Source organism: Microtus oregoni, unplaced genomic scaffold, assembly GCF_018167655.1.
Source record: "Microtus oregoni isolate MIOR12 unplaced genomic scaffold, Mior012 000037F_ref0000500, whole genome shotgun sequence".
NCBI classification, from domain to species: Eukaryota; Metazoa; Chordata; class Mammalia; order Rodentia; family Cricetidae; genus Microtus; species Microtus oregoni.
Window position 1 is genome coordinate 19,946,571 of NW_024543096.1, and position 24,342 is coordinate 19,970,912.

General features: G+C 40.1%; 1 protein-coding gene across 1 annotated transcript in view; it reads right to left on the minus strand.

The window, feature by feature from the left end:
• Nucleotides 1–2,950: 2,950 nt before the first annotated feature.
• Nucleotides 2,951–24,342, minus strand: part of Galnt3 (polypeptide N-acetylgalactosaminyltransferase 3) — a 34,780-nt gene continuing 13,388 nt past the window's right edge. Inside the window, exons 2-11 of the mRNA XM_041631648.1 lie at nucleotides 23,340–23,962; nucleotides 19,243–19,415; nucleotides 15,048–15,197; nucleotides 13,159–13,393; nucleotides 12,605–12,722; nucleotides 10,950–11,150; nucleotides 9,815–9,946; nucleotides 9,549–9,650; nucleotides 5,012–5,164; nucleotides 2,951–4,028 (exon numbers count right to left, since the gene is read on the minus strand). Coding sequence (XP_041487582.1) covers nucleotides 3,906–4,028; nucleotides 5,012–5,164; nucleotides 9,549–9,650; nucleotides 9,815–9,946; nucleotides 10,950–11,150; nucleotides 12,605–12,722; nucleotides 13,159–13,393; nucleotides 15,048–15,197; nucleotides 19,243–19,415; nucleotides 23,340–23,854 — 1,902 coding nt within the window. The 5' untranslated portion in view covers nucleotides 23,855–23,962 and the 3' untranslated portion in view covers nucleotides 2,951–3,905. The remainder of the gene's footprint in view (nucleotides 4,029–5,011; nucleotides 5,165–9,548; nucleotides 9,651–9,814; nucleotides 9,947–10,949; nucleotides 11,151–12,604; nucleotides 12,723–13,158; nucleotides 13,394–15,047; nucleotides 15,198–19,242; nucleotides 19,416–23,339; nucleotides 23,963–24,342) is intronic.

Sequence of the window (24,342 nt, forward strand, 5' to 3'; positions counted from 1 at the left end):
TATCTGAGCAAGCCAGTGAGAAAGCCACAAGCCAAGGTCTTCTGTGGTTCCCACGTCCAAGCTTCTGCCTTGAGTGTCTACCCAGATGGGTTGCGATCTGCAAGTGTAAACCAAACAAACCCTTTCCTGCCCTCGTTGCTTTGGTCAGAGTGATTTTATCACAATAATAGACAACGCAACCTAAGCACAGGCCTACAGGCCAACCCAATGTAGAGAGTTCCGCATTGAGGCTACCTTCCCAGGTAATTCTACGTTGTATTAAGTTGGCAATTATACTAATGCCATTTAATTATCATGAAAATTTGGAGCCTATTTTCTGATGAAGCCATCAGCTTCTCCTAGAACTTTTATTCTCTGTAATATCATTGTAACATAATTATGGGATGTCTTCATTACTAGATTATGATCTTCATGAGACAGGGATTATTATTGTACATTACTAGGACTTAAAGCTTAATATGGTCAGTAAAACATAAAAGATATCTCATAAGCAATATTGAAAAGCAGAGAGCACAGTGCCACTATGTGTTTCCCTGTGGTAAAATCCTGAGAAGACCAACTTAAAGGCGGAAAGCTTTATTCTGATTCATACTTCAGAGGCTTCAGATCATGGGCGTTGACTCTTGCTTTGGGAGTGTAGTTACCACATGTTGGAACATAGATACTTACCTCAAAGCATCCAGGAAGCAAGATGGGGAACTGAGGGGACCAAAACCCCTTCCGAGGGCACACACAACCTTAGTAACGTCACTTCCTCTCATCACACCACACCTCCGAACAGTTCAACTACCTTCTAATAACGGTATAAGTCGGTGACGATGCCTGTTAACCCATGACCCTTGGGAGTTTCCAACCCAAACCCTAGTACTCAGTGTGCAAGAGAAGGGGAATCACGGGTCAGTGCTATGGTGCTGATTAGAGAAAAGGAGTGAAGACATAAATTCATTTTAAAAAACTGTATGAAATATTTTAATTGAAAAAGGCATGCATATTCACATACATACACTTGTTCATTTTCATTTTCTGCCTACCAACTCCCTCAAACACATGCCCCTGTAGAGTCAAGGCATTAATCGGAGTATGACTCAGTTTCCCAGAGCTCTAAGCATCTTTCACACAAGTCACACTACAATCACAGTGTCTTCAGGTATTTATTTCTGTTGCCAATAAAATGAATTGTATGTTCGCAACTCACTTTAAAGACAACGAAATGAAATTCTCCTAAGAATTTAAACTTATTTTCCCAGAAATAATGACTTTTTCCCATTTATGTTTATGTTAATATTTATATTGTTTTATTGACCAGGGTCTCCTTTAAGATAGGCTGTCTTTAAATTCTCTATGTAGCTAAGGATGACTTTGAACTTCTGATCAGCCTGCCTCTGTCTCTCAAATGCTGGGATTATAGGCAGGTGCTACCATTCCTGTTTTTAATGCAGTGCTGGGATTTAATCCAGAGCAGGCTATGCAAGCATTCTTCCAACTGAGCTACTGCACTACCCTTCATATATGTTTTGATGACTATATATGTGCATTCTCTGGTAATATAGTGATGTAAAATTCATCACAACCAGGAGTTTTAATGCATTGTTTTCTCCTATGGCTAACTAAGTAGGCACCTCTCAAATTTTAGTGAGCCTGACCATGGAATTGACCCTGAGCCGGGCAGGATACTGGACTCAGCTATGGTGGCCTCTGGAATGGTCCTCTGGAATGACGGCAGCATGCCAGGTCTTCAGCCAAAACCAGACCATTTGCCTTGTCAGCTTCAAATTGAGCAAGAGTTCCACAATTTTACACTTGAGTGCAGGCAAGTCATGCAAGTGGATGGCAGCCAGACTTTCTGAATTACTGCTAACACAGGTCCGGAACTCAGGGCACTTTTGGAGGGACTCTCTCCACAAAGGGCCAGTCCCCAATCGAATTGCTGATATGACACTCGAGTGGCAGCCTGAGGTAGCTGTGTCAGGTAAGGATCTTTCCTGTGGATATATTTAATACGGCCACAATGTGATCAACCCAATTTAAGTGACTTGACTTGGACCACGAGACATCAACGTATGATTCTTTGTGAACACCAGCGTATTGGTTTCATTTTTAAAAACAGGTTTTCCTCAAGATCATTCATAAAATTTCATTGAGAAACTGCTCCACTTTGTATTGTTTTTAGGGATAAAATAAGTGTTGAGAGCATCCTTGGCTCATGAGTCTAGTGGAACAAGCTGAGGAAGAGAAATTGCACACCCAAGAAGTAACATACAGTATGCTTACTACTTCATGGCATTATTAGCTATAATAATAGAGAAGCGTTTATATATTAATGGGCTGCCAAAGCTAAAAGGTAGGAAGTCATCTCAGTCATACAGTGCAACATGGTGGCATACTACTTCATTCAGAATTGTGTATCTTTCTCTCTACCTTAAAAGAGACAGCCGAACGGCAAAGTCTTACACTCCCTCTAGCTTTTGATATAGTTAGGAAAATAGTAGACGTTCCTTTAACTGAAATCTCTGCAAAGTAACTGGTTAGAGAAGGTGGAATTTTTAATCCAACTTTTTAAAACTTAATTAATATTTTATTATTTAATTAAAGCTATATAGTAAGAAGTGTTTTCTGTTGCACAACTGAGACACTACTGGTTTTAAAGCAAATTCTATTTTGCTTCTGAAATAATACAAGACCTCTCTCTATATGATGGCCAAATAGGAAACAGTGACTTCCCAATATAATTTTATGGGAACATTAAAGAAAGCTACCAGGAATTCATAAATCTACCAGCACCTTCAACCCTGTTTTCATGCTACTGTCTCAGCTGGCGTGTTCCTTAAAAGAATCTGGGGCTCCACAAACGGCGGGCAATTCATACGTACCATAAAACAACCATAAAACAATGATCAATTACAGATTCCACCCACCCCAAATTGGACAGAACAGAAACAAAAGTTTGCACTAGTGTTCAGGGTTCTTTTTTATTGTCTTTTTCACATAGATAAAAGTAAGGCTACTTTTTATGGGAAAGATCCATTGCAAATCCACTCTGTATAATGAATCAACAACGACATTTAGAATTGAGTCAAGTAGACTGCATTTGAAATCCAGCATTATAAATATTCGGGATTAGTGAGTTGAGCTAAGAAAATAAGACTACTAGAAAGGAAGAAGGAACCCCTGTAGTAACAGCTAATAATTTATAAATTTTTTTTTTAAAAGTGCTCTGGGAAAACACACAGTGTAGCCGCTTCAAAAAAGCCATCTGGGGAAGACTCCCGTGCATCAAGTGCAGTGGGCTTCAGACTAAAAAATATCTGTAAATTTTCCAAAAATTGAAGTGTTAAAAATAGTCCTCTCCTTATTCAACTTCATGTTTATGGAAATATGTGACAGACAAGTAAACGAAGACAACAAAAGTTTACCTGGATTTTGGAACAGTAAATTCTAGATCTGTAAAAATTTCCTGGTTTGTACAGAAAGGCCAATGACTGACCTTCATTGATCGATTTCTACATAGCTATAAAAATACAGTATCAAATCTTTTTCCAGTTCCCCTACAACTGGGGGAAATATTCTAAGTGGCGAATGTGCGGATGTAGCTGTGCATACCCCCAAGGGTACAAGCACAGGTCACTTCTCTAGGAAAATTATTGTCTTTGTAAACATCTCTCTTCTACATCTGGACATTTCAGAATAGTCTTTGGTATTTCTAGGTGCTGAGCTTTCAGACAGAAACCCACAGGGTCTCTGCCGCGGAACTCCGTAGACATCTTAAGACATAAATAAGGAAAATGCACTTGGAATAAGTTACAATTAGCTGCTTTTGCATAATTTTCAATAACTACAGTGTACGCCTCGTCACAGTTTTATGAGGAAAAATATGTCCTTTTCAACTCCTTAGCTTTAAGGAACACTTAATCATTTTGGCTGAAAATCCATTTCTGGAGTAGGTCTGCTGGGTTGCATGGCACTAGGTTTGGATGCTCTCCATTTGCTGAAAGGCACATCTTAAACAATGGGTTATACAGAAGTTGGTCCTGGAAAAAAGGAAACACACAACATACATTAAGTTTTAATGATTTACAGCTAAAAGTTAGATATGAAAATGACTTTACGGTTTCTCTAAAGGTGAAGGGAGATTTGCATAACTAATGTGTCCAATTCTCAACCTTAAGTCTAAGATCAACTAGAGCTGGTAAAGTATTGATGACTTTTGTTCATAACTCTACAGTTCACTTTACTGCCTTCTAGTCAATGTGAGTCACTTCAAAAACCAAGAGGAAAGTAGAGAGCAAACCCGAAATACATTTCAGGTATTTCAAATGGCCAACTTCAAAATCAGAAAAGCCAGTCTTATGGTATGCTATTATTACACAAAACTAGTTTTTGATAAAAAGTACTATGGTCAAGCTAAATCTTAAACGTTTTTGAGAACAGGCGATCGGCCATACATTCTTTCGATTCCAGATTAATTTAAAATGTACTAAAATGGGGGAAGACATAACAATTCTATGTGAAAAGCACACTTTTTGTCCCTTTAAGGAATAAACATAGTTTTCAAAGTCTATTGTAAAAACTCTTTGAAAGTCAAGGATAAGGAACTAATTAATAGTTTATAGCCAGGCAGTGGTGGCATATGCCTTCAATCCCAGCACTTGGGGATGGGGGCGGCAGAGGCAGGTGAATCTCTGTGAGTTTGAGGCCAGTCTGGTCTTACAGAGTGAGTTCCATGATAGCCAGGACTGTTTTACAGAGAAACCCTGTCTCAAAAAACCAAAAATAAATAAATAAATAAATAGATAGATAAAAATTATAGAAGTTTTTCACCTGCTTAAGACAGGCTTCAGCTTTACGATTAGTAGCTCCCACTAAATCCCTAGATATATTCTCTTATCACCGAGGGAGCACATAAAAATAGCGGAACTATTGAAGGTGAAGTAATTTGATATATGGCACAGTAAAGCAATTAGAGCTATTCAAAATAATCTAGTGAATGGCTAAATGAGCCACAGTCAGTCACCTTCTTTATCTCCCATATCTGTTCTCCGGGGGCGATTGTCCTGTGACCTTTATAGACACACGCCTTCAGCTGGACGACCCCTGGAGCGGCATGAAGACATAACTCCTTCTGGATGTTGTGCCGGATTTCACGCTGAGCGGAGTACTCAAAGTACTGTGGGAAGGAGAGTGACATTGTTGACAAAGGTACCTGTGTGAAAACCAACCAGCTCCCTACTAAACGGTAAGCTCCTGAGGTCTTCAACAACCATGATACAGAGGTCAGAAGTGTAAGCAGGGTCCTTGTGACAGAAGACAGCAAGCTTTTGATATTGTCCATTGCCCTCAGGGATTACTCCCTAATTATGGGAACCCTTCCTTTCCAAACTAGAAACTGCAAATTCCATGGCAGAATGGAGGCCGGCAGAAAGCAGCCTGCAAAGTTCTAGAGGGCAGTTAAGTGGCTGCTGCTTCTCTCTCCCCCACAACAATCCTTCTCTCATTCATCTCAACTGAGTCATTTGCACTAATCCACAAGCTAGCATGGACTCTCAGAGATGCTTCTGTCCCTGTGAGATGGGTATCAAGCACCCCTGCCCATAGCATTCCTGAAATCACTAATCGAATGGGTTGATAGATGTAGAGCACTTTCAGCAAAGACGAACACCCACGGGTCAGCACTTGGTACATTGTAGCTTTTTTAACTAATGTGTATCTCCACAACCAATTAACGAGTCTCTTAAGCTCTGCTGAATTTTCTTCTCGGATGTCATTTCATTCATGCTTACTCCTCCTCCGTCTTCACTTCTCTGACTCGGATCACCTCTTAATTTATCCTGCAGTGACAACCTCTGACCCAAGGATGCATCGATCCTGTCAGCTGCTTAGAAGCCCTTTAAAGCTCGGGCTTGATAAATTGGCTTCATGAAAATCACCTGTGTTGCTCGAGGCTCCTCCCCACCCCTGCCCGCTATTTGACACGTGCGGTGTTCAGGACTTATTCTCATGGCAGCCACTGCCTCAGCTGTAGCAGACCGTGCTCATTTAATATAAACCAACCTCTAAAGAATAACCCAAGAGTTTGCTCTATTGCCAGGCTGTTGCTTGGGAATCCTTGACCCTTTCCTGGTTTGCTAACTCGTTTTCATTCCTTAGGGACTAGATGAAGTCCTATTTTACCTCTTTGTTTCTCTTCAGTTTTTCCCTTGGTGGAAAACTATAACTTTCAAGACTCCCACAAGACACCAGAGCTAGCCTGTCCTATGCTACTAGAATTACATGCGTGGCTAGTTGGATTCTCTGTGAGCCAAGGCTAAGCATTGTATGATCTAGTGACAGTCACTGTCGTGGAAGACACTTTACTGTCTGAACTATTGTCCCAGCCCCATAATAAATCAAATATTTAATAATGTTGGCGGTTCTAAGGATGAAATGTGTTAACATAATTGATTATCAATAATGCAATAACGCCTGTTAGCACTAATATTTATAGAGCCTTTGTTGTATGCTAGGCAGGCACTGTGCTAGAGGAAACACTCCACAAACATGAGCAGAACCCAGAGCCCTCACCCCAGCTCCTTGTCTCAGTCTCACGCTTAATTTCTCTCTCTCCTACAAGTAAAACATTAAATTGGTTTTATAACCAACTTTTCAGGGGGAAGCACTGTAGAAAGTAACTTAAGAAGGAGAAAGAAACAACACTCTAACTATTCCTAACTAAGTAATTTAAACTAAGATAAGCCTTAAGAACTCAAAAACAAGAAGAAAGGCTATTACATATTATTATTTAAGGGTCACTAAGACGAAACTTGGAAGGAAAGGAAAATAGTTAAAAATAATTTGGTAGCAAGGACAAAGTAAATAAGTAACCAGCTGAAATTATGGGAGGCATGCTCTAGTGGAGAATGTGCATGAAATATTAACTGTCATAAGGCTGCAATGACATAACTGCACTGGGCAAGAACAGTCTCCAATCCAGCCACAGAACAAAAAGAGTTTCTTTGCTTTGCATTCAGAAATACTGTTATATAAGGATTACAAGTCATAAAACATTATTAAATGATCAAAATGGAAGAAAAGGAGAAAAATGCTCAAATTAAATGAGACGTCTGAATTTTAGTTCTCAAGGAACTAAAATTTGCTAAATAGTTGAGGGAAATAATTGATTAAAATAAAACAGGACTGCCTGAAAGTGAGTTGAACAAGGACACCAATAGACATGCCAAAGTGGACAGGGAAAAGCCCACTGAGGCCTCAACCCTACTGAAAGAACCATAAGCAACAGAGGAAAGCTGGGAGCCGGTAAGTGGTCTTTCCCAGGGAAAAACATATCAATTGGTTGTGTTCCCAGAGCCAAGCATATGTACAGGTAACATTATGCAGAGTAAACAGGTTATATTTAGGAATTTATATGCATACACATATATGCATGCAATGGCAATTAGGGAAAAAAGAGCCCATGAATCTGAGGGAGAGTGGGGGGGGGGTTATATGAGAGGGTAGAAAGGGAAGGGGGAAAAGTTAAAACTTTATTAAATCTCAAAAATAAAAAATAAACACATAAAAGATATAAGTGCGTTAGGATGACAGAAGCCAGAGCCATCTTAAAATACAAGCCAGATCACATTATTCGCCCACTCAAAAACCTCTTGATGGCTTCTGTTGAGTTCAGAATCAAATCCATCTTCCTTAATAGGTTTGCAGAGCTCCATACAACCAGGTTCCTTATCAGCATCTCTGACCTCATTTCCCTCACTCCTTGCCTAGACCACTGTGTGCTGGCCATGCTGGCCTGCTGTGTTCTCTGAACCTCCTCTACATGGCTGCTCTCACCCAGACCTCCTTCAAGATGCTCTTCTCCCCGAATGCTTGACTCCATCTCAGATGACTGCTCCACAACCATCTTCTTTAACTCCAAGTCCAACCTCTGAATCCATCACTCATATCATCTCTTCCTGCTCTATCTCTGTTAGCACCACAAACTACATTATAGTTTTCACTTCTTATGAAAAAACAGCTTCTGTGACACAGGTTTCACAAGGTCAGTCATGACTTTCAAATCTTGCAACAGGACAAGGTGTATGATGAAGTTATACAAATATTTTTAATAACTGAATTTCCTCCTCATAGTTATTAAAGACAGCCTATTCTATTGATAATTTACAATTAATTTTATAATTCGCTACAAAAATATCTACACAGAAAAAGATAATAGAAAAGCATAAAACTAACACTCACACACTATATTTTTAAGATAGTACCCTGCAGCAAATTATTACAAAAATAGTAGTAATAATGCATTTTAAGATAATTGTTATTCTGGAGAGACCTTGAGAGAAATGCCTAAGTATTTACAATCATGATAATATATTTACAAATGAGGAAATAAGCAAATTGTTATTTACAAAATAACAATTATTTCTATAACTATTCTTATGTAGAAAGAAAGGAAAAAAATTAAAAGATTGTATATGGTCAAATAAAGACTGAAACCAATTAAGCTGAATTCAATGAATAGGAAGATGTGCAGAAACAGACTTGCCAGGAGACACATTGATCCTTTCTTCCTAACACTGATACTTTCTTTCAAAGCCCTGTAGAAGTACTTACACAGTAGCACAAACATGTAAGCCTGTGAAAATCCTGTGCCAACACACAGACAATTCCCAGAAAAGAAAAAGTTCTAGATGTTTTTCTTTGTATATCCTTCCTTATACTCTGCCTATTTCCTTACCATTCCACTAAACACCTCTCAATAGAAAGTCTCAGATGTTATCTTTCTCAGAAAAGTCCATGGGCCCCTCATCTAATCCTGAGGCGGTTTGATACATCCACAAAGCCCCTGGATTCCTTACTCCTGACCTGATGTTACTGACTGCAGATGCTGGTCCTACAGATTGGGTTCCTAATGGAGCTAGGAGCCAATGGATGAAGCTCACCCAGGGCTCACTTGGGGAACTAGCTGACTGATTGTGCAGAAAAACAAATCTTTCTCTGAACTAAATTGCTAAGGATAAGGTCAAAATAAGCTAAAAGCTAGAAACTTAAAAATTTCTACATCTTTAGTAGGCTAGGTAGTAACAGATCACATTTGCTCTTAATAGAAAAAATTGAGTGGAAACAAGGATGTCAGTAATCAAAGAGAAAAAAATGGGGGTCAGTGAGAAACAGCATTTAGATTCAGTGTCTGAAACAGTATCTCTGCCCTCAAAGGACTTTATAGTGCAGCTGTGCCAGCATTATCACTGGAAGCAATTTGCTATTACTGTATTAGTTGATACTGCCTTCCCCGGATGACTCCCAAAGCCTCCATACCGACAGTCACACAAGGTTGAAAGCTACATTAGACATACACAACATCAAATAACACTTTTCTGCTTTGTTTTTGGTCCTTTCTGTTGATCAAGTGGGTAACTCCAGATTACTTTTCCAGCCAATGGAAATACCCTACAACGTCATGCTTAGCTTGAAAACATCCGCACGGCCATGTGCCTTAGTGTCAAGCTGAGCTGAGACTTCTGAGGAACACCCAGCATCTGACTGTGTCCGGAAGCGCTCACCTGGTTTCCGCCGAGTCCATGGCACGTGTACAAAATCAACGGTTTGCCTCCCTGGTTATTTTCACCAACATCCAGACACAGAGGTTGACCGACACTCTTAATCTAAGTAAAAGATTTAAATTATATATATATATGCAACTGCACAGTTTCTATTTTTCAATTAATTTCAGGGAAGTGGCATTAATAATGGAAAACTCCAAAAGCAGTAAGTTAAAAGGTATGGGAGGGAATTTATCAAGGAAAAGGGGGAACATAAAAATACTCACATATCCAGATATAACAGGATTAAGGTCTGGTACATACACTTCTGGGTAAATGGTATTCAGGTACCATGTAAAATTTTTACACTGAAGGCGCTTCTTTATCTCAAATCTTTTTGAAAGGTCACCAAATGATTTCTGGAAACAGATGAGAGCATGAAGGGAGTTCTCAATCAAATCGGCTCTGATGAATCCTTCATACGGTCCTATTTGCATTGACATTTAGGTATTCGGTAAAACTCTGGATGCAGGATGAACAATAAATGGACCATTCGTTCAAGCAACGGGTGTGCTGCCTGCCTGGTCCCTGGTGGTTAAAAGAATCAAGTCCCCTGGAGGGCTGTAATACACTTTGCTTGTGGACAGGATGTCTAAAGAACAAAGGTCTCCCAAAAATGCTGAGGATGTGGGGCTGATTGTGGGAGAATTCTGAGCTCATCCCACCTCTTTACTTAAAAATGACCCGGAGAACGAGGTGTGAGGAAACGCGTGCAGACAAACGGCACTAAGACCCAGTGAGATCAATATCTCTTTGTAGTCAAGTGCAAAAAAATAATCCCCAAACCGCACAGTCGGGTGTTTTCTAATTTAAGTGTTTTAATCTCAACAAAATTCCCAACTGGAACTTGAGTTGAAAAAGGCAATTTTGAGTTAATTGTATCTTATTTTCCTTTATTTTCAGGGGCCAGGGAAACAATTAAAAATGCCGGAATTTTATAACACTGTTTAATCTTATTCTATTAGGAGAACATGAATAAGTTATATTCACATTATTACTATTTTATAATTATTATTATTACTATCATTTGTGTGTGTGTGTGTGTGTGTGTGTGTGCGTGTGTATACATGTGCCATGGCACATACATGTAAAGTCAAATGACAACTTAGAGGAATCAGTTCTCTCCTTCTATGGTGTCAGTCCCAGGGATTGAATTTAGGCTATCAGGGTTGGTGACAAGCTCCTGCACCAGCCTGATGGCCCTAAGCTATTTATTTTAAGGTTTAAAGTTTAAAGGCCTACCTTCAAAAATACTTTTTAAATGCCCCCCCCCCAAGGTGATTCAAGCAAAAAAAAAAAGTTTATGAACTATGGACAGTTAAAAGTCTTTAACTGTCATTTCATTATTTGGCCCTCACTTACTTGCTTAACAATTTTTGCTGCATCTGTGTTCCTCCTATAAAATATTTCCTTGTATTCATCCATCCAGACTTCTGCAAGGCGAACTTGGTTGCGAGCAATCACCTGCGTGCCTTTTGGGAAGGTATGAGGGCTTTTGCTGCGAAAAACATGTCCAACAACAGAGCAAGGCATAATCTCCAACTGCCCACCACATTGCCACACCTGATAATTAATGATATTTGTTTAAATTTACAGTATTTGGGGAAAAAACTGTTGCTTTAAGTTTACCTTTAAAATATCAATAAATACAAAATATAGAGATTTATTAGCGTGTTATAAAGTCTCTGTGCCAGTTCAATTTATGCTCTATAGATGTAAACAATGGTTTTAATAAACGAAATGAGAAATACAAAGAACAAACGCACATCTTCCAGAAAGTAGGTTTACAAGGGCATGAGTACTGAGTCCTTCATAAAAACTAATTCCAAGTTTTCTTTTTGGCCAATAATTATGCAAGTGTTCTAATATGCAGAGAAAAACAAGGTTCTCTGGTGTAGCTGACGTCCTCCTTAAACACATGGCCACTTACTGAAACTACACACTTTTTCCTAAGAAATGAACTAGCTGTCTGGGTACAAAAGAACCCAGACTCTATTTCCTCTTTGGATATTCAATTTGGTATTAAAGAAAACCATTCAAGAAAGCTATCATTGCTAGAATATAACTCAATATATTTTCAAGGGAGTTTTTCATATTGAAAAGCCCACGTCTATGTAGAATGTGTTTAAAATTCGCGGTAGTTCTAAGTAAAATGTCCTACTGGTTAGCGCCGCCATCAACAATCAGTAAGAAAAAAACCCTAAAATGAAGCCATGCTCAAAAGTGGACGCTAGAACTGAGACAAGTGGTCGAAATCTCTTTTTTCCCCCCATTAAAATAAATCAGATGGCTCAGTGACACGTTCAGTTCAACAAGCTGCATTGAGACTCAGCCTGGGCTATGGCTGGAAGCAGAGTCAGCTTTAAAAAGACCCTTGCCCTTCAGCAGTTCAGATGTGGCAGGGCCCACTACCGCCGGTGTGCAATGGAACCAGAGCCAACACATAAACCCGACTCCCAGGGCTTTCCCCCACCACATTCCAACCTAAAGGACAAAAAGTGAGTGACAGGGTTGCCACAAAAATGAGGTCATGAAGTTGAATATATGAAGCACATGTCATGACTACTAAAAGCCTGTTTGGTTTATATTAATTTATGACATGCATTATGAAAAGAACAGTTCATATGATGCAAAGAGTTAAGCCTAGTGTCCTTTACAGTTATAAATAAATGTTTTCCATACTGACTCCCTTGATAATCAACTCATTTCCTGAAGCACTAGGTTTAATTATATTTATCTTGGCTGGAATTCAGTAGCTACAAGTGCATTAATTGGTGTTATTGCCTGGACACAGGAGTTTAACTGATTCCTCTTGTTACACTGGCAACCATGAATAAATATATCAAGTTACAACTTAAATGGAAATAGCCTCATTGCCAATTTTCCAGCAATTACATTATAGAAAGCACTAAATACATAAAGACAGCATACATCTGCATCGGTCTGTATGAGCCAATCCGAACACAATACATCACACTGTTTGACATGTATGCGATGTTTAATCTCCATAAACTTACTCTGAATGACATTTCTATATTTTCACCTCCCCAGATTTCCATTTCTTCATCGTAACTTCCAATATGCTCAAAATATTCTTTAGATATAGAAAATAGGCCTCCTGCGAAGGTGGGGGTCCTGAAAAGAAACACATCGGCAAAGTTTGATACGGAAATTGAACAGGCTGAAAGGCTGTTTAAAGAACCAAACTGACACTAGAGGTGAAGAGATATTACATTTTAACTCTTTTATGTAGATATAGAATAGCTGAAATTTTTTTCCTCACAGTTAAGGTTGTGGGGGAAGTAAGAACTTTAAAAATGTCATCTTTCATATTATCATTTCCATCCTTAACCTGCTTTAATATTCTTAAACTATAATTTATGAGGACATGAGAATTCACCTAATCTCAATGGTTTCTCCTATTGTGCAAAAGAGCCTCGTACATTACTAGTCTACATATAGAATGTATTTTTTTCTGTTATTCAGGATTATCACACAAACAAAAGACATATGCACATGCAGCGTTCGGTGCTCCTGGCGTGAAGGGAAGACGTGGCGGCAAGCAGCTTACTTGATTGGGTAGGTTTCATCTTTCCTCCTTTGCTTCTCATGATCAGGAAGCGATTCCCAGCCGAAGGAAAGGCTCCAGTCAAAGTTTCCACGGTTATGGTTGCTTCCATATGGAGAAGGCTTGTTGAACTCAAATGTGTTTAGATCTATGGATGCAATGTCTGGACTCACCACGGCAGTGTAGTTCTCGGCTATTCTGGCCAGCAGAGGCTCCAACCAACCATAGAAGCACTCACCTGCCCAAAACAGAAGCTATGGTCAAGTTCATGGAAATGGTGAAAGAGTTTCCTTTGATATTACAGGAAAGTTTATAGAGAAATTAGAAAGAAAAGATCATCTGCGTTCTGAATATACACGCATGGGTGATTTCTTTCATCTTAATTATAATAGGTAAAATGATGTAATTAAGAGTATATGGTGTGTTTTGATACACAGGCTTGTAACATATTGTTAAAAGTTTACTATTATCAAGCCAATTAAGCTATCTACCCATCACCTCACGTAGGGGGGGCGTTAGGGAAGAGAAGGGGGAATACGTGAGACCTACTTCTAACCATTTTAAAGTACGCAACACAGTATTAACTATAGACACCATGCTGTACAACAGACCTCTATAAGCAGCGACTTCTCAGGGGCTCTTATTGTGAGAATAGGATTAAAGAGGAAAAACAAAATCAGGAAAATTCTCCTAAAAGATGAGATTTTCCTCCTAGCATAGCAGATGGGCTCTAATGTATTTACCATCCTTGTTATGGGAGCCCTTTTCCTTTAAGATAAACTTTCCATTTAACCCTAAAATTATTCTAGCTTATTTAAATTTTTTGTCCCTTTGACCCAGTAAGGCATAGTAACTGAAAGCTTAATTTTTCTTCCTGGGTCTTAGGAGAAAGTAAGTCAGGAAGTTAGGATATTTTGAATTCAGTGACTAGAGAAAATCACCCAAAGCTACTATAGTCCTGATGGAAGTGGGAGAGGAACGGAGAGTCCCACGAAGGTCAGAATTATGCTCTTGGTCCACACCGCATCAGGTCACTCTCCTTCCCACAGCTAAATTTGTCAGCCGTGGCCTGAAAGGATCACTGTCTAGCAGGGGAGAACGCAAAGTCAGATCTTACCGCATTCTGGATTGGAAAAGGAAATACTAGAGAGTGCCATTGTCCTTTGAGAAACTTCCAGATCTCTATTCAATTTCCAAAGGCTGGATTAAGAGCCTATCAGATGCAATGGCTCTCAACAGAAACCAACCCCAAAGCCTTTCTGTGACAGTCAGTGTACCCTTCAACCCGTTCTTGGGTGGCGAATTATCTACGAGCTAAGCAGTTCAAGTTTAAGCATTCATAGGAAGAGCAAAACTCCCCAAACTTATAGCTCCAGGGACCAAGCAGCATTTGTTAATACCTAGCATATCCATTGTACATGGATGAGATAGCAGGATAGCCCTTACTGGGCAGAACAAATTCAACAAATCTTTAATAGAAAAAAAAAACACCCTATAAACATTACAAGTGGCAGTATTGAGACAAAGTTCAATGATAGTACTGATCATGAATACTTAGGTAAAAAATTAATCTCACAGTGTAGGAATCAAAAACTGCGTGGAGAAATTCCTTTTGCTGTTCCTTTTTCTTAGGGCAGAATGAACACCTGGGGTGAGGGAGGAGCCCTAAGTAAGAATCACCTGCAAGGAAAGCTGGGCATTAAAAACATTGAGGTGGTAAGGGCTCTATATGTGAAGTTTGTTTACAGAGTCGTTAGCCGCTAGGCCTGCCAGAGCTAACATCAGTAACATATGCTATTCAGAAGAATACCACGAGACATCTAAAGAAAAGTAACTTTGAGATGAAGGGGCAGAGGGAGAAGGTTACGAGCCTGCTATGCACAGGCACTTACAGTGAGCATCCAAAAACGTGAGTGTCTCCGCAGTCGCTACTGCTGCCCCTAGCAACCGAGCAGTGATGAGGCCTTTTCTTTCTTGCTGTCTGACTATTTTCACTATAGAAAATTGTTTGATATACTCCTCTAGTTTTTCATGTAAGTAGTCTGTAAAGAAGAAAAAAAAATTCCAGTTAACTTTTTTTAAAAAAAGATGTTTATTTTTATATCTAACACCTGAGAGGTAATGAAATCATGAGGCAGTGACCCTTCTAAATCTATGTCAACATTTGCTCATTCTGCCAGTAAAAGCAGCATGACATTACCTTTAAGTCTTTGAGGAAAATGAGACTATGTATACCAATTATAACTCACATCATGCCTACGGTTATAATTTGTACTTATTCTGTCCACTTCATAGAAAATCCATGCACTGTGTTAGGGACAAGTGAGAGGCCGACACGGAGACCCAGGAGTTCAGAAAGCTCGCAGGAAGAGCTGAGCGGAGTGGCTTTCAGAGTCAGAGAAACAGATTTTAATAAAAAAATATTCAACCAATATTTAAACTGGCACTAAAATTTGAGAACCATGACAAGGAATGCCAGGCAATCAATACGGTTCACTAGCGGTGAGACAGTGGCCAAAGCAGCTCACTACCCACATGCCAAGCAAAGGGCAAGCAGGGGTTGCCTAGAGCAGTAGTAGGTTGGGGCCACTTCACCGTCAGCACAAACTTGAAGAGGCGTGTAAGGTCGCTAAAAACAGACAAAGCTATATAACATAAATATCTCAGAATATTAAACATCTGAGGTTGGATAAGATGAGTAAGGAGCAAACGTGGAGGCAAAAAGGTAAAAGGAAACCGGAATCAAATCCATCTAGTGCTGTTCAGACTTGTGGGCATCTTCAGGCAACCCTTTCACCATCAGATTGTCTTTGTCGCTGTGGGCCTTTTGATTGCTCCAGAAATGGTCTTGCCAGACGTGGACAGGGTGGTCCTTGGGCCTCAGCTTGCAGATTCCTGGCATTACTGCCTTATACCAAGGCATCTAGCTTGCCATTACATCAACTTCAGTTCTTGTTAATATGTAATTTAGCTTAAGCGACCTAAACTACAGAGGACCCAAGTTCAATTCCCAGCATCCACATGCTGGCTCACAACTGTCTGTATCTCTGCTCTCGGGGGATCTGACCCTCTCTTCTGGCCTCCTTGCCCTGCATGCATGTGATGTACAAACACACATGAGGCAAAACACCCCCATTAAAAAATGGGAAAAGTTTTTTTTAAAACCAAACATCTGAAATATGTTCAAATTCTTATCTGCTCCCTAAATTTTATCTAACCTGTATTCCGTTTGGGAAAGCACAAAACTATATCAAATCAGAAGTCCTGGGTTAGAGGACTATTCCTTTGGACCGTTTGACCTTGGAAAAGTTATTTTACCTTTTCTGTACTTAGATCTCTTATCTGTAGGGGGATGTGACATAAGCTGCACAGGTGACAGCTGGGAGGAGGAGAGGGACCCACGGGGACAGCAGAACACAGGCTCTATCAGGTGGCACTAGTCTGAGCATGCCAGCTCTGGTTTTCGCCTTCACTAGGATTGAACTACCTTATTGGTACCCAAATATCCTCATCCTCACTCTGTTTTTCATCCAATAAACTGCTATCAGGGACTAGTTTTTACTTCACAGATATGCGGGTGTGGGGCGGGTGTGGGTATGTATGTGCGTATGCGCGTGCGTGTATGCATGTGTGCGCATCTTTTTTGAAGACAGGCTAGCATCCTAGGTTGGCTCTGAACACCGGAGCCTCTTGCCTCAGTCTCTGAGTGCTGGGCTCACAGGCGAGCAGCACCCTCCTAGCTGTTCTGTTTCCACACAGTCATATTTTCCAAGTGGGTGCTCGGTGGGTAGGTTTCAGATGGAGTCTATGAGACAAACTACAAGAGCACCAAAGCATACATCTTGTTAGGAAAATGGCTCAACTTTATTGTCAAGTACTTATCACTATTACGAAAGGGAGCAGGCCTTTTCGGCAAGCAGATGTCCTTCTCTACCCTCCTCTAGAGGTGGTGAAGGGCCGAGCAAGCTGAGGGACTCAAGCTCCTCCAGTCCCTGCTGCATGACAGGCAATGATGCTGTGGGGGAAAAGACACCATGAGCCATGGGGGGAAAATGTGTCTGGCTCATTAAAGAGAATTTTCTGAAGGCCAAAACAGGTGTTACGTGAGAATGTTAAATGTTGAATCGGTAGGAGTCTAATGTAATTAGGTAAGCCTCATGCTTACACTGAAAGTGATTAGGAAAGAAAGCAAACAAGAAATGGTTGAGACAGAAAGACAATGAACGGGTGTGGCTTCGTTCCCACGTCCTTGGCTTCCATGGCTGTTTGAGCTTTCAAATAAAGATGCATGTTTCCACTGAAGGCCCTGCTGGAAGTCAATCTGCCAGCCTCCATTGTCTCACACTGGGGACAATCAAGCAAAATAAAAACCATCTCCGAAAAGGCATTCAAAAATTCAAAGGGGAGAAAACATTTCCAAGACTATGTTAGTGCTGTGTTTTGTGTTTTTTTTTTCTTTCAGGTAAACTTATAGGGGATGAAAACCTTAATCAAGCATGACTTAAGACCCACTGGCCGCTGTCCAACCAGACAGGAAGAACCACAAAATCGGATTATAGAGCAAAATACCAGTTAGTTACAATTAAGTGGTAAGGTAATAGGAAAGGGTATTGGAAATCCACAGATCTCTAGAGTGTGTAACTTCATTTCCTCTTCCTCCTCTTGCTCCATCCTGCTTTTTTTCTATCTGATTGTTTGCTGCAGCTGCAGGCAGCAGCTGGCACTGTAGGCATGCGACACCACATCCAATTGGTGGAGTCTAACTTGAATCCAGGAGACATGAATCATAAGACTTCTTCATTTGGAGACCTGGTCTCACGTTCATGTAAAAATCTCTGGAACTGAACAAAATTTTTTTCTTCTGCACAAATGTTTCTCTCTGTTGAGAATATAACTCACTCTATTCAGAGTGAATTTAGCTGGACGCCATGGAAATACACAGAATTGAATGTAGACGCGATGAGCTAATGGTTTCATTTTATGGCCACTGATGACCGTGTTTGGACTAGGGATACAAGCAATGTGACCTAATGAGTACCTGCTTTTCCTTTCCTCATGTACAGAAATGATGGTATATATGTAACAGCACTTTGGATTGGTGGGGGCGTGCTGTACCCATTTTACAAATGAAGGAACCACGAGGAGCTGGGATTCAGCCTCTGGGAATCTAACTCCAAACCTGGCTTTATACAGGAGTCAAATTTCGTAATCACTGAAATAAATTGTTTTTTACTTAAAGGAATTGTAACTTTGAAAAAGTAGAGATGGGAATATTTATAGACTTATGATTCCAATTTAAGATACTTAACTTAGTATCTCATTATGATTAGAAACAAACATTCAAAGACCATTGCTAATTTTGAAAGCAATGCTAAATTAATTTTTTAAAAGCCCAGGTCTACAGACACACCTCCCACACAGCGGTTGCCTGCCATGCCTGAGGCCTGTACTGGATCCTCAGCAATACAACGGGGAAATGCTCAAATAAAACAGAAGGGAGTGACGGTGTGGCGTCAGGTGCTCACACCATTACCTGTGAATTACGGTACTCACATCAATTCCTTCATATTAAAAAACCCAGTTAGGCTCCAGTTCTAAATCACACCATGGGACGCATCATATAATCAATTGCATATTCATTAAATTCGCAGCAGTTTTCCCTTTCGGTGGTTTAAGGTAATGCCATTACTTAAATTTGATATAGCATGATAATATTTCCATTTTATGAATAAAGAAACCGGGGCCGAAGAGTAGACGTGACAAATCACACAGCTGGTTGGGACCAGAGGTGGGGCTCCAGCCCAGACAGCTTTACTTCAAGCTCACATCTGGGCCCCTCGCCACCCGTGCTCTATAGTGAAAGCCATGTCCCCTGGGGGGGGGGGGGGGGACACTGACGAAGGTCGCTGTTCAGAGAGTCCTACAACTCACAAGGTTCCCACGTGGCATCCTGGAGCTCAAACTTCACCATGCGCCGTGCCACCCAACCCGTTCAGGTTCCGAGACGTTCCCCAGGGAGGACAATGCACACCAGGCACGCTTTGACCGTGAGCACAAGGATTTACTGGTAAGCATCCACTCTCTTACCGTCTACGCTGGCGTCATCCACCAGGATGATCTCCTTCAGCAGTATCGCAGGCGAAGAATAGAGCACGCTGTGGACAGTGCGGAGCAGCGTGGACCACGCTTCGTTGTGAAAGACTATTATGACGCTGGTGGTAGGCAGGGGAGGGCAGCGCTTAAATTTCTGCTCAATACATCTAGGAGAAGTTAAGGAAGCGGGAGAGCAATGATGACTTCTCCTGATTTACTTCACCATTTCTATACCATCGCTAAGTTATCATTATTTAATCATTATCACCCGAAATGATGGCAACTCAAATAAATAAACATAAATAAATAAAGCAACTCACATAAACAAATAGAACCAAATAGACAGCAATGCTTATTCAAATATGACAGTCTCTTAATGGTACATAAGTATAACTAGGTTGAAGCAAAATTCTAGAAGCAGCTTCTTCCTCCTAATCACGTTCACTGATGCAGGCGACATAGGTCAGGTTTTCTTTTTTCTTTTTTTTTTTGGTTTTTCGAGACAGGGTTTCTCTGTGGTTTTGGAGCCTGTCCTGGAACTAGCTCTTATAGACCAGGCTGGTCTCGAACTCACAGAGATCCGCCTGCCTCTGCCTCCCGAGTGCTGGGATTAAAGGCGTGCGCCACCACCACATTGTCTGGTTTTAGAAAGAGACCTAACCCACAAATGAATCAATGTGCAAAAATAAAAATGTCTAACTATTGTTCAATACAATTTTTTTTCTTGCTTAAGTCACACATTTTTCTTATTGATTTAAGCTGTATAACTTCATTTCCCAAGTTAATTTAATCAAATTTAGTTTATATATGGAATCAAAACAAGAAGTAAGCTCACCCACTAAACCTAGGTTCTTATCATCAAATGCTTAGGACCATTTGACTATCTGTGTTAAGGAATTCATTCTGAAAATGTGCTTTGCTATTTGATTAAGACCTATCACTTTCAAATTATCTTTTAATGGGACATACTTAGAAATTTAAAGGTCTATATATCCACATTCAAAGGTTTATGCTGGGCCAGTCATGATGGTACATGACTTGAGTACCAGCATTTGGAGCAAGAGGCAGGTGAATCTTTGTGAGCTTGAGGTGATTCTGGTCTACATAGCAAATTCCAGGCCAGCCAAGTCTACATACTTAGACCCTATCTTTAGGAGAAAAAAATAAAAGTCTTATGCATATTACCATCTGTTACATTGATATACACAGGGAAAGGATTCCTAAGCGGTCTTGATTTGATTAATTAGTGCTAGTATCAATTACCTAAAAGTATCACAGATTGTTATCCAATTCACTTTTGCAACATTGTCTTCCTCATAGAAACATTATTTACAAACTAATTTGGACAGAAAGGCAACTGTGGCTCGGTACAGCCTCCAGCCCTTGAGAGGAGATGCCATGCTGAACATAGTCACCAGTCTTTGGAATGGAGGTGAGGACAGAGCGGGGCATTTACAACCCAGGGCACGACATTAACTGTGTGTGGTCTGTGCAGAAGATAAGCTGACAAGACAGCAGTGTCTGTAAGGTCATAGAAATGTCATGCAGGACTGCTCATTGGAGGCCGCAGACTATACCATTCCCCCACCCTATAAAAACAGCACCAAACAATCAAAGATTGTTGCTCAGACTCAAAGGGAAGGAGGTAAATGATTCACTCATAGAGATAAGATCCAGCACACTTCAGTTGCTTTGAGTGGCCAGTGGCAGCCGAGCCTACAAACAAACCAGCAGGTCCTCTCATGAAAAGCCTTCATTAACCATACCTTGGTAGAAATGTGCTTGGGATGCTTTCCCAAAAGCAGGTCAGTAGGGTGAGATGTTTATGGAAGAAAAAAGGAATTAGTCAGAGGTAGCTGTGAAGCGGACCTATCAAGAAAAGTGGACAGGGAAAAGAGAGGACAGGGAAAAAAGCGTAGAACGTCACACACAACTACAGCAAGTTACTTTTCGTAAATTGAATTTTGAATAAACTACCGAGTAAAAATAAAACGCAAACATACATATTCATTTTATCATAATGATACAGAAATAGATTACTAAATATAAGTTTATGTTTTAATACATAAAGGTTTATAAACTAACGTACAGTTCTGGAAAATCCCACAGTATGACATTTTCTCATGTTATAAGGAAGGAAGAGAATTTGGGGATTAAGGATTTTTACTTACCTTTATTTGCTATATAGTCAATGAATACAATAACAATTAAGAATTACATGACATTAAAGATGCAACAGACAAAACCGCACACACACACAAACACACATGTGTCCCTAGTAAAATGTTACCAATTTAATTGTGTGAGGCATTCCCTCTGCTTAAGTAAGCTAGAATTTATTTGCCTGGCAAGTAACTATTAATGAGAATTAGTAAAAATGAAAGCAGGAGGGTCACAGGCCAAGTGTTGATTCCATCATTAATGTAAGCGATAAAATTTCTCAGTATGGCTTTATAAACTGCAATCATTCTGAAATAATGTGCACGGTAAATTTATGCTACAAACCATTTCATTTCATTTAAACTAGCGCAATCAAATAACCTGCTGCAGAGACTCTACATTTACTGTAAGACAATTTGTAAAATTCAGCATTTAGAAATCGCTTAAATTATAAATCAGGTCATCATCTGGCTTTAGGAGACACTAGATCCATCCACATGGCTGCTGAGCCTTGAATAAAACACTAGTGAGATTTTCAGAAAAGGGGGGAGGTCCCCGCTGATACTAGTTATATTCAAAGAAACAACTAGCCTTTAGCACTCCCCACAAAATGTTATCCAGAGAGTGGCGGAGAAGCAGATCTCCAACTCCAAACTAATAATGGCTGTTAATGTGCTCAGCTGGTTTTTTTCTCCCTCAGTAATTAGATTACTGAATGTTACTGAAGTTTACTAACACTAGAGTTAAAATGCTCATCTTGAGAAGATAGTAACTGACATGTAATGAATAAAAATTATGCTAAATGAGTTTTTATGGGGACTGCTTTTTGGTCACCAAGTCTCCCAGAATCAGTAAAATGAAATAGTGCATCTGAATCTATTGATAAAAGAGAGAACCATCTTCAGAAACACTAGGGTATTTTATAGAGCAACCATTTCTTCCTGCATTTACTCTGAAGGGATGGGCAACTTAAACTTGAACCACACCGATTAGAATAGAGTTACGTCATCCTTCCCCTGCAGCTTCAACTTGCAGGGATGCAAGATGCAAGTAGTCAGAGTAGGAATTCACAGCTGCAAATCTAGTAAAAACTCTCTGCATGCAGATGTAATCTGTTAGAAACAGTAAACGAAATATGTAGTAGGCACCAGTTGCTTACTGTTTGCCTGTCTTGTGTTCTTAAAAACTCATGGAGGGTTCGAGAGTTCAGGAATTCATCCCCCCCTTTGCAATTCAAATACAGTATTTAAACCTCACCTTAAAGGTAATGAAGTGTTTAATTAAAGGCACAGAGAAAGATTCAGTATAGTCGAGACAAGTATTAGAAATGACATCACTTCAGAAGGCCTATTTGCCTCTAATTCTATAGCCATGAGAGCACACGAGCAGAGCCTCTGAGCAGGTGGAAGTGACTTGTAACAACGTCCTCTCTAAGAAGGAAGTGTACAAACCCAGGCCTTCTGAGATCTAATCACGTCTCGACAGTACACAGAGTGTGTGACATACTTTACAAGCCAACACACTACCTAATAGCTTCAAAATCTTGGCACAGTTTAAAAAAATTTCTATTCCATAGCATATCAGAGAATTGAGAACTATCCCTTCACTTCCTCTATTTTCTATAAAAACTGTCCAAATGTTCCTAAGTGGATGAGGAAATTATAGCATTTTTTTTTGGGAGGGGGATTTCCCCTTGGGTATACATCAGATCTAGAACACGGTTTTCTAATTCAGAAGGTGCATTTCCTGTCTCCACTGCCAAACCAGCAAGAACTACGGATACTCTGTCTCAATAATTATAAAGAAAATCAAAGGAGACATCAAACGAACAGCACTGGCTGCTGTTTTGCTGCCTAAGGAGTCAGCCTGAGTTAGCGCCTCTTCCTTGAAAACCCTGCTGAAAAACAGTAAGGGAATATTCTTCAACATACTCAGGTGGTCGGGTATCAGGTCCAAGGTCGCGGTGTAAAGAAATCCTGTCACTGGCAAAGGCGTTGAAGCAGTGCTTGGTCTCTCCGCGCTCTTTCTCCTTCTGCTCCTCCAGGCTGAGGTGGGTGACTTTGAAAGGCTTGCCGGAAGCACCAGGTGCATTAGAATCCTGAGGTGGGCGGTCGAGGACGGGTTTCAGCTCGGCTGCTGTATAGTACCCTTGCAGACAGGGTCTCTGGGGGATGTCGATGCTCGGCTTGACGGGTGCTCCTATTTGCATCTTTGGCATTGCGTCTTTGATATTGTTTACAGCTTCGAGCATGAAGTCAAACATTTTGTTTTTGTTTTTCAAGTTTCTCTCCATCTTTGATTCCTCCTTGGAATATTGAATGCTTACTTCTCGTTGCATTAAAATCAAAATGACCAAAAAGAAAAAGATGACCACACCAAGCTTCCAGAACTTTTTGTAGTAATGTTTTTTAATGTGCAATTTTACTAGTCGCTTTAGGTGAGCCATTCTGGCATGAAGCGCTTGTTACTTGACAGACAACAGCTATGGTTTTCTTTGTTACTTATAGTTTGTATCATAGATTTGCTGGTAAAAGGTTTCTTTAAATAGTAATACCTACAAACAGAGATGACAGATGATGTTAGTAGTGATTCTTTTCTAAAGTCAGGGTACAATTCATTACCTCAGCCAACAACTGAACATGAGCTGCAATGTCCTCTCAGGGCTTAAAGAACACGTAGCCATTTCACCGTCAACAAAATGACACTTTAAGAAGAAAATAGCTATGGTCATTAACTGTGATTGACTGTGCCCTTTGAAAGAAGAAAACTTCCTTGCCAGGAAAAAAACAAAACAAAACAAAACAAATCAAACCAAACCAAACCACACCACACATTTTGTTCACTCTGTCGACAACTACTACTACTACTATATGATATACACAAAATGCTGCATTGCAAATATATTTTTCAGATTTTCAAAAAGGATTGTCTGAG